Raw genomic sequence first — 9,633 nt, 5'->3', positions numbered from 1 at the left:
TTAAGGTGGTTGGTACTTAAATTTCAATGATAAGAATTGTTTCTTTCGGTATAAAAAACTTCCTGAAAAAAAAAATTTTTTAGAGTAAAATATTTTCTTTTTCGGTGTTTGGCAAAGATATAGATGGAAGTTGAGATTAAATCTATAGGCGAGACTTGTAAAATAATTTATTAAAAATTAATAAATTAATTATATTTCTTAAGTTTTAATTTAATTATTTTATTTTTATTATTCGTAAATATTTTACAACAATTGTAAATATTTTACAACAACCAATGATAAAGAATCACATTAGTTGAAGTGGGTCTTTGTAAATATAATTATTACATTTGGATGGTACAATGATAAAAGATTTGACTAAATATTTGTTGGACTCCTAAATTTGAAAAAGAGGGAGAGAAAAAACATCATAGAGGTAGTCGGAGCTAGGGCTGCAACTTGAGCGGGTTAATCCAGCCCAACCCAAGCGCAAGTTGAAATTTTGAAATTTGGACTTTAACTTTACAAATTGGGTTCATGTTCGGATTAGATTTTGTCAAAATCCAGTCATATTCGGGTTGAGCTCGGACTCAACCCGAATCCAACCCGAAACCCAAAATTAAAAAAAAAAAATTAATTAATTTTTTTCTTCTTTCTCTCTCATTCCTCTTCTTTCTCTCTCTCTCTCCTTTATCTTTCTCTCTCTGCCGTCCCCTTTGCTGCCGCCGCCGCCCCTCTAACAGACCATGATTAATTGATTACTAAACTTTATAAAAAAAATCTTTGGGGTAATGGATTACTAAACTTAAATGGGTTTAATGCATTTTTCTTTATTCATTCAAACAATATCAATATGTGTGTCATAACTGACCGTAATTTTTTTATACTGTTGTGATTTTGCAGAGGGGACACCATTTTGTAGTGAAGAGCGCAGACAAAAACAGATCGAGAAAGATGAAGCCGAAGAGAAGAATCGAAGCCTGTCTTCATCCATGAAAACTTCCAGGAAAGAACAGAAAAAATCCACCTCTCCAAACAAAGCCCAAGACTACTCTTTTCGTACAAGCACATTGGCAGCGGCTTAATCAATTCCATCCACCAAAGAAAAGAAAATATAGGAAAATGCATAGAAGTGAGGGTTTCTTTATTTTTTTAAGCTTGCGAACGACAAACCCGAACTGGAACAGCGGGCGATGGAAACTGAAAGATCTGGGTTTTGATTTTTTGAACAATCTGAAATGAAAATGCCGATATGGGTTTTGAACTTTTGATTCTTGCAGACAGATAGATAAAAATGAAATATATGGGTTTTGAACTTCTTATTCTTGTAGATTTGTAGTTTGCAGTTGGAAAGAGAGAGGGCAAGTTCTCACAGAGAATTAGAGATGGAGGCGATAAAAAGGCTGAAATGATTTGCCCTAAAAATATTTTGTTTTTTTATAATAATATAGTCAAATATATATTTAATAATATATTATATATATAGCATATATATAAATTTAAAAAAAAAAAAAAGAAATTAAAAAATTCAACCCGTCAACCCGATCCAACTCGTTCAAAAATATTCGGTTCGAATTATAACCATAACCCATATTAAATATAATTCGAATTGACCCAACCTAACCCGATTCGAGTTAAGTTTGGATTGAGACTGAATTGGTTACAGTCCTAGTCGGAGTCACAATTTTGAGTGACGGCGAATCTGCAACTTTTCTTGGTATGGAGAGGCTGCCCATTGGCGAGCGCCCACGCCAATTTATTTGACTGGCTACGATCTTCCAAGGCTGGCCACTCCACATTTTGTTTACACTGGGCTAAGAAACAACTGATTAAAAAGGGTCTCATGAATTTGGTGTAACGAAAGTGATGTGTGATGATTTCATTATGAAATTACATTAAAAACATCACGTACTAGTGCATATACCATCTATTCTGTCCTCAAGATACACCAAAACATACCCCATATTACTTTAACATCTAAAAAAAACTATGCTTTAAAAAACGGCAAAAACAAGTTAGAAGTCCTCAGATCAATCTAGCCCTTGATTCAGTCACTATCAGGGACGTTGATCACATTTGAGTCCAGCATAGACAGGTTGGTGCGCAACACCGGATTGAAGCCAAGAGTGAGTTCCAAACCCACCTCGCTTTCTTCACCGTGGTTCTCGGACTTCACAGCCCGACCCGTTTCGGTCCGGTTCTTCATCTTCTCAACAGAAAACATCGACGAGTCAATTCTCGGAGCCCCGTTCAACCTTCCCATGACATTGCCGTCCCAACCGGAGATTGAGAACCGAACCGGGTCGACCTGGTCTTTGCCACGGTCACCTGAGCGCTTGAACCGGTTCCGGGTTCGGGTCCGGTGAAGCTCGCCGGACTCCTTGGCAATGTGGCGCATATCAGAGACGTTGATAGGCGTGACAGGGTGGGACGCAGCAGTAGCATCTTCGATGGGCAGTGGCATGATCCGAGAGCCTTGGAGCACTGCATCAACGGCTAACTTGCAGTGGTGCCAATTTCCTGACCAAAGTAGCCCGAGAGACCCGTATATCGGATTAATTATCCGCCCACATGCGTCGTATAGAAGTGACCTAAATATCGCTGTATTAATACAATTCAGGGTCAAATTCTTTAACAAAAATATAAAATAAAAAAGATTACAAACATAACCCTTGTAATTGAAGTAGTGCAAACATGGAGTATATTATGTGGGTGTGTGTATATAGAGAGAGAAAGGGCTATATTGCTTTATTAAGAGAACCTACAGAAAGAAATGTCATTGAAATACTAAAGCATAAAGTGAGGGGAAAAAATAAAATAAAAAACCTGAATTATTAGACTTTTACAAATAACCCACTGAATTGCAAACTCCTGCCATAATTTTATCATCTCTATTTAATTTGTCATTCCTTATTAAACTATCTTTATTAATTTTCTATTATCTAAATATTAATTATATCATTTACCTTAATTTTATTATAAATATAAATTTACCATAACAATTGAAAGATTAAATAGATTTATAAATACCATTTTTTTAAAAATATTGACTTATTATTAAAACTTTGCTATCTATAAAAAAAATTTCTTATACTTGGTTTGAAATTTTTTACTGTAAAAAGAATTTCCTTTTTTTTATACAATATATTAAAAAAAAATTAATAAGTTACTTAAATAAAAAAAATATATCTTTTTTTTTCATGCAATATATTCATGAAAAATAAAAAAATTGCTTAAAATTTTAAATTTTCTACTTAATGTTTTTATTTAAACAATTTATTACAAGATTTAAAATTTAATTGAAAATACGTCATCAAAAGAGTGTGAATTAATTTGTTTCATAACTTACTTCAATAAGAAAATTAGATTAAGTGTAATTTAATAAGAAAAGAAATTATGGTCATTTAATGAAAAATAGTTCAGACATGAGGATATTTTGTAACAAAATGTGATATTTAATGGAGCATTTTGTAACAAAATGTGATATTGTGTGTGTTTAAATATATATCAGCATCTTCTCTGTCATCTTATCTTGGTGTAGATGGAGATGACTGAGATGAACTCTACTGGACACTAGGAGGGCTTATATCAACTCAATTGGGTTGATCTCAGCTCTCACCGCCTGATCTCAGCTTTCATCGCAATCTCTGAATTTCTGTCATCTTATCTTGGTGTAGATGGAGATGACTGAGATGAACTCTACTGGACACTAGGAGGGCTTATATCAACTCAATTGGGTTGATCTCAGCTCTCACCGCCTGATCTCAGCTTTCATCGCAATCTCTGAATTTTTTAGTACCTGTAGATAGAGAGAGGAAGAAACGTTTATAAAATAAGGTTTGCTTTGTTTGACCTACCAGGGCGGAAATGTTGAGGTCCGGCATTGATGAGGTTGATGAGGCCTGCACGACCATAGAACTTGGCAAGGAAGAGAGTGGCATTGGCTTGGGAGTTGGGGGATTTGATCCACTGGAGGCAAGGTCTGAGGGTGCAGTCTTCGGTGCAGCCTTTGCGGAGGGCTCTGCACCCATTGCAGCTCATCCTCTTGCTAATTTTACTTGCTAGCTAGCTTGATTATATATATATATATATATATATATATATATATATATATATATATATATATATATTAGAGGGAGAAAGAGGCAGAGATTTCAGGTAGATTACAGAAGTAACTAGGGAAGGCACAGACGGGGTATTTAAGTGATTAGAGGGAGAGAGCGGTTTCATAAGAGGAGAGAGAATTGAAACCTGGAGTTTTTTTCACACTGCCATGTCTCATTTAGTAGTGCCACTGATTGTTTGGCTTTTTCTTACATCGAGATTAGCCTTGCATGCAAAGCTAATTACAAATTTACCAAAAAAAGAGAAAAAATAAGAAGAAAACACGTTTTTTGATGTAGCAATCTGGTTTATTAATGAGGCACTTTGACATACTCAACACTGTAAGAGCTCAACATAAATTATTATATGGTCCTGGAATATCACAATGGGACATATAAAAAAAAATTAAATAAAGCTTGTACCAGAGGTGAATCGGTCTAATTACTTGGAAAAAAAACTAATAATTGGTTTTTTTAACTAGATGAGTTTTTATTTTTACTTTTTTGACAAGGAACACACTTATAGGTTCTTACGAGACTTGAGTCAATGTTCTTCTACTTTAGAAGATAAGGAAGTTCCACTAAGTTATAGCCTTGAAAAATGACGGAGGCAACTAATACTCACATAAGCAACAACCCCTGATTTTTTTTTTTTTTTTTTTCTTATTTTGTTTAATATATGTACTTTATTATAATACCACAAAATCCCTTATATATATATTTCTGGTCATATCAAAACCCCTTATATGACTTGAATCATTGATCTTCTACTAAGATGAGGAAGTACCACTGCAAGTAGGGTCTGAGCATGCAGTCTTCGGTGTAGCCTTTGCAAAGCGCTCTGCACCCATTGCAGCTCATCCTTATCCTAATTTTGCTTGCTTGTTAGCTTGATAATATATATTGCTTGCTTGTTAGCTTGATTATATATATAGACACACACACACACACACACACACACACATATTATGGAAAGAAAGAGGCATAGATTTAAGGAAGATTACAGAAATAGCTTGGGAAGGCATAGAGGGGGTATTTAAGTGATTAGAGGGAGAACGGTTTCATTAGAGGAGAGAGAATTGAAAACTAGAGCTTTTTCACACTTCCATATCTCATTTAGTAGTGGCACTGATTGTTTGCCTTTTTCTTATATCGAGATTAAGCTTGCATGCAAAGCTAATTACAAATTTACCAAAAAAAAGAAAAGAAGAAGAAAACACATTTTTTTTATTTAGCAATTTGGTTTCCTAATGAGGCACTTTAACATACTCAACACTGTAAGAGCTCAACATAAATTATTATATGGTCCTAGAAAATCACAATAGGATGCATAAAAAAAAATAAAAAAAAAAAAAGCTGATAAAAGAATTAAGTCAAATAGGTCACAACACTTTTGTAATTACTTGAAAAATAAATAAATAATAGTTATTTTTTAACTTGATGAGTTATTATTTTTATTGTTTTGACATGTAACACACTCACACATTTACAGGTCATTACGTGACCTATAAATGTGATATTTTCTTATAATAGCACAAAACCCCATTTTTGTTATTAGCCTTTGTATATATGACTTGAATCATTGGTCTTCTATTTTAGAAGATGAGGAAGTACCACTGGAGGTAGGGTTTGAGGATGCAATCTCAGTGCAGCCTTTATGGGGGACTCTGCACCCATTGCAGCTCATTCTCATGCTAATTTTGCTTGCTAGCTAACTTTATTATATATATATATATATATATATTAGAGAGAAAGAGGCAAAGATTTAAGGAAGATTACAGAAGTAGCTAGGGAAGGCACATAGGAGGTATTTAAATAAGTAAAATAAGCGGTTCCGTGAGAGGAGAGATAATTGACAGCTGGAGTTTTTCACACTGCCATATCTCATTTGGTAGTGTCACTAATTGTTTGGCTTTTTTGTACATCAAGATTAGGCTTGCATGAAAAACAAATTACAAATTTACCAAAAAAAGAAAAAGAATAAGAAAATGCATTTTTTGATGTAACAATCTGGTGTCTTAATGAGGCACTTTGATATACTCACCATTTTAAGAGATCAACAGAAATTATTATACAGTCTTGGCAAATCACAATAAGATGCATAAAAAAGTAAAATAAAGTTAATACAAAAGGTCAAACATGTCACACCACTTTTTTAATTACTTGAAAAAATAAATAAAAAATAGTTGTTTTTATAACTAGGTGATTATTATTTATTTTTTTAATTTTTTTTAATAAGAAATACACTCACTGTAGGTGCACAAAATTTCGGCCCGAATTTGGTGACTCGGCCCGAAAGATTAAACACTCAATGAAAAAGAAAAATGAAAATGAAATTAAGGAAGAATAAGGGGCTAATCACAGCTTGAATCTGATGCCCTTCTTATAGTCATACCTTTTGTATTTATACTCGCTACAATGAGGCTCTCTTGGAGCCGTTATAGACCATTACAAATATGGTCTTAAATTCCATAATGATTTACATTTTACTATCGGACATTATTGCAAGCTGCATTCAGTTGTTCCCTTCGATTGAGCTTGTTGGAGCAAGTCTTAATCTATAGGCCATTTCGGGTACTGGTCCTTTTCCTGCTGGGTCTTCGTGCAATGGGCTTTTTCCCTTAGCCTGCTTGTTTGGTTTGGGTTTTTTTTAATTAATTTGTTAACACGTGGCGCTTTGTGAGTGATGGGAGAATTTCCCTCCACACTTTGCCCCTAATTCCTTTTATAAATTTGATTCTTATAAGGAATTGCAATTGTCTTTGGAAGTTGAGCGGTTTCTGAAGGTTAACGTTCATCATTGCCTTTTTCCGAGGTTGCGTCTTTGGAGTTCCGTGTAGCCGTTTTCCTCTCTGCACGTTCGTTTTCCTTGTGTCTATATATATGATGTATTTTCATCTTGTGACTGTACATTGAGATGGTTATTTGGCATTTGTGAAGCTCTTCCCTTGCAGCGATTTGACAAAGGTCAGTCTTATTCCCTCTATACTTCATTTTCTTTTCTCATTCGATTTTCAAAGTTATGAGTCAACGGAGCAATACTCGCACCTTGAGTGTTTTCTGAATTTGAGTCGAGGGCACCTGAGGTTAGCATAAGTGGCCAACGTTCTGCTGAGGGCTCGATTGTTCTTCCTATTGATGTGGTGGAGAGGAAATCCATTTTTGTTCTTCAATTGAGGAAGAAAAACAAAATTTTCGTAGATGTTGTCGTTGATGAGTACCCTCACCATTTGAATTTCAGTACTGGTATGGGTCTTGAGGAGGGCGAGATGCTTTTCTCGGCTCATCATCTGTCTACCTTTAGGTTTTCGTTGAATCCCGTCTACCTTCGGGTTCTCTCGGTTCTTAATTTTGCCCCTTTTCAAGTGAACCCAAATTTCTTCCGCATCATTTCGTGTCTTCTGGCTTTAAATCGGGCCAGGGGGCTGTCTCTAAATTTGGCCGACCTCGTCTTTAGTTATTCACTCAATAGGATTAAGGATGAAGAGGGGAGATATCACTTTCATACCCACATGGATCGGGCTTTGTTTTCCAATCTTACTTCTTCCGATAAGGAGTGGGAAGAGAAAATTGTTAAGGTTGGGGGTGCCTGGCACCCTTCGTTTCTTTAGGAGTTTCCTGTTCGGTCAAGCTTTTACACCCTTTTTGTCCCTCTATTTGATGATGATGGCGAGTCTTTTTGTTTTGTTTATGTAATCAAGCTTTTTTATTTTATTTATGATTTTTTGGGTTACAAGACTGATTTGTTTACCTCTAAATTTATAGATTTGAGGCTCGAGTATCTTCAAGCGAATGTTTAGGACAACGTTCCTTCAGTGAGAGTCCTTCAGTCATCTTCTCTGTTTGACATTGTGACGGCCCAAGTTTTTCAACCCGGTGCGTCAGTGATGAACCGAAAGATGATCCGATAACGGATCCGAAATGCGAAAGCAAAAGACAAACAACAATCTCTATAGATACAACATGACTCTAAGACACGGGACCCAAAGGAATCAAATGCGGAAACAACATTTCAAAAACGGACAAGAATGCACCTAGGGGCAAAATCATTATTTCTAGCCTAAAAATGGGTGCCACCGAGAACACCATTGGAAAGACAACGACAAATCATTGAACTTAGACTCAAGAATCGCTTAATTCGGAGTCCGGATGAAGAAGATATGGCTTACGGAAGAAGAAGGGGCAAAACGGTCCAAAAGAGGGCAACCAAGAACATCTAACCGGTTAGGAGACCTTCCTAACCGGTTAGGAAGCCAAAAATCATGAGAAACACACTGCCCATGCACATGTAACCGGTTACGAAACCCCTCGTAACCATTTACATGTGAAGGAGGCAGAATGGGCAGCCCAAAAACCTGGCAGCAGGGGTTTTTAAGGGAAAAATAGAAAATTGTGGGCTAAGATGACATTTTCTGAAAAAACTCAAAGAAGAAACCCCCCCTCAAAATTGAGCTTTCTATGTGAATCACGAGAAAAATCGAAAAATATGTAATGTGAAATACCCAAAAACTGAGAGCTGAATTTCGGATGCGATTTCCGATGTCAAGATGGCATTTTCTGGAAAAACACGAAAAAGAAACCTCCCCTAAAATCATATTTTCTATTCAACCATGTGAAGAACGGAATTTATTTCCCAAGGAAAATTTTTAAAATACCCTTAGGTTAGAAAATGCAATAAAAGTGTAAAATGAGTCCGTAGGAGGCTCATTTCACCAAAGAAAAAGCTTTGCCCGGAAACGACCATGCACGCAAACGTAACATACCTACTAAGATGTGCTACAATGGTCCATGGCCCAAAAATATGGCCGATACAAAATATGACCCCCCAACGGCCAAAATGCCAAAAATGAAGTTTGAAACGAAAACTTAGAATTTAAAATCATGAGATGGTTTCAAAATGCCGTTTGGCCCTTGGCCACACTTCATACATGGTGAATGAATGCTAATGGAAGAATCAAAATGGAATTCCCACACCCAATGCAAATATGGTGAAGCAAAAACTCAATATTTTTCAATACTTTCATAATACTCCATGAAGTCAAACATTACACAGGATACAAATTACGTGGCATTGGCCTCCAGCCTCATCTCATACATGTCAAATACATTGTAAAGAGTGTACTCATGTACACATTACATATATGGAATCAAATGTACACATGTTGACATATAAGACTATAATTGGCATTCCAAGCCAACCTTTACGAAAAATGGAAGTCTCCAAGTCCACAAACCATCCAAGCATAATGAAGACCTCAACTTTGACTCTTGCACTTGAAATATGCCCCAGTATCGTAGGGGTGAGTAACATAAAGCTACTCGTAGGAAATGAGCATGCATCGACCTACGTTTTACAAGTTGCATGATTTAATCATTGTGGTTCATTCCACCTAACCTCTATGTCAAAGGTGAGACTCAAGGAACATCCTAGCTACCTAAGATCATTTCTAGCATCAATTACCTCATTCATGCAATTTTAGCAACATAGGTTCATGCTTACACAAAGCAACAACATAGGAGCATGCTTACACAAAGCAACAACATATAGATT

The 9,633-nt window shown here is 35.8% G+C and overlaps 1 protein-coding gene across 1 annotated transcript; it reads right to left on the bottom strand.

Annotated features, from left to right (window-relative positions):
* Window positions 1-1,919: 1,919 nt before the first annotated feature.
* On the bottom strand, window positions 1,920-4,020 carry LOC132287525 (LOB domain-containing protein 40-like). The gene is made up of 2 exons (XM_059789786.1): window positions 3,837-4,020; window positions 1,920-2,580 (listed from the first exon to the last, which is right to left on the bottom strand). The coding sequence occupies exons 1-2, from the start codon at window positions 4,018-4,020 to the stop codon at window positions 2,027-2,029; spliced, it is 738 nt and encodes a 245-aa protein (XP_059645769.1). The 3' UTR covers window positions 1,920-2,026.
* Between the last annotated feature and the right edge of the window lie 5,613 nt (window positions 4,021-9,633).

Source organism: Cornus florida, unplaced genomic scaffold, assembly GCF_030987335.1.
Source record: "Cornus florida cultivar Cherokee Brave unplaced genomic scaffold, ASM3098733v1 CherokeeBrave_3.0.0_Hap2_Chr02, whole genome shotgun sequence".
NCBI lineage: Eukaryota > Viridiplantae > Streptophyta > Magnoliopsida > Cornales > Cornaceae > Cornus > Cornus florida.
The sequence above is the reverse complement of the archived record's forward strand: the minus strand, read 5'-3'. Positions and strand labels throughout refer to the sequence as shown.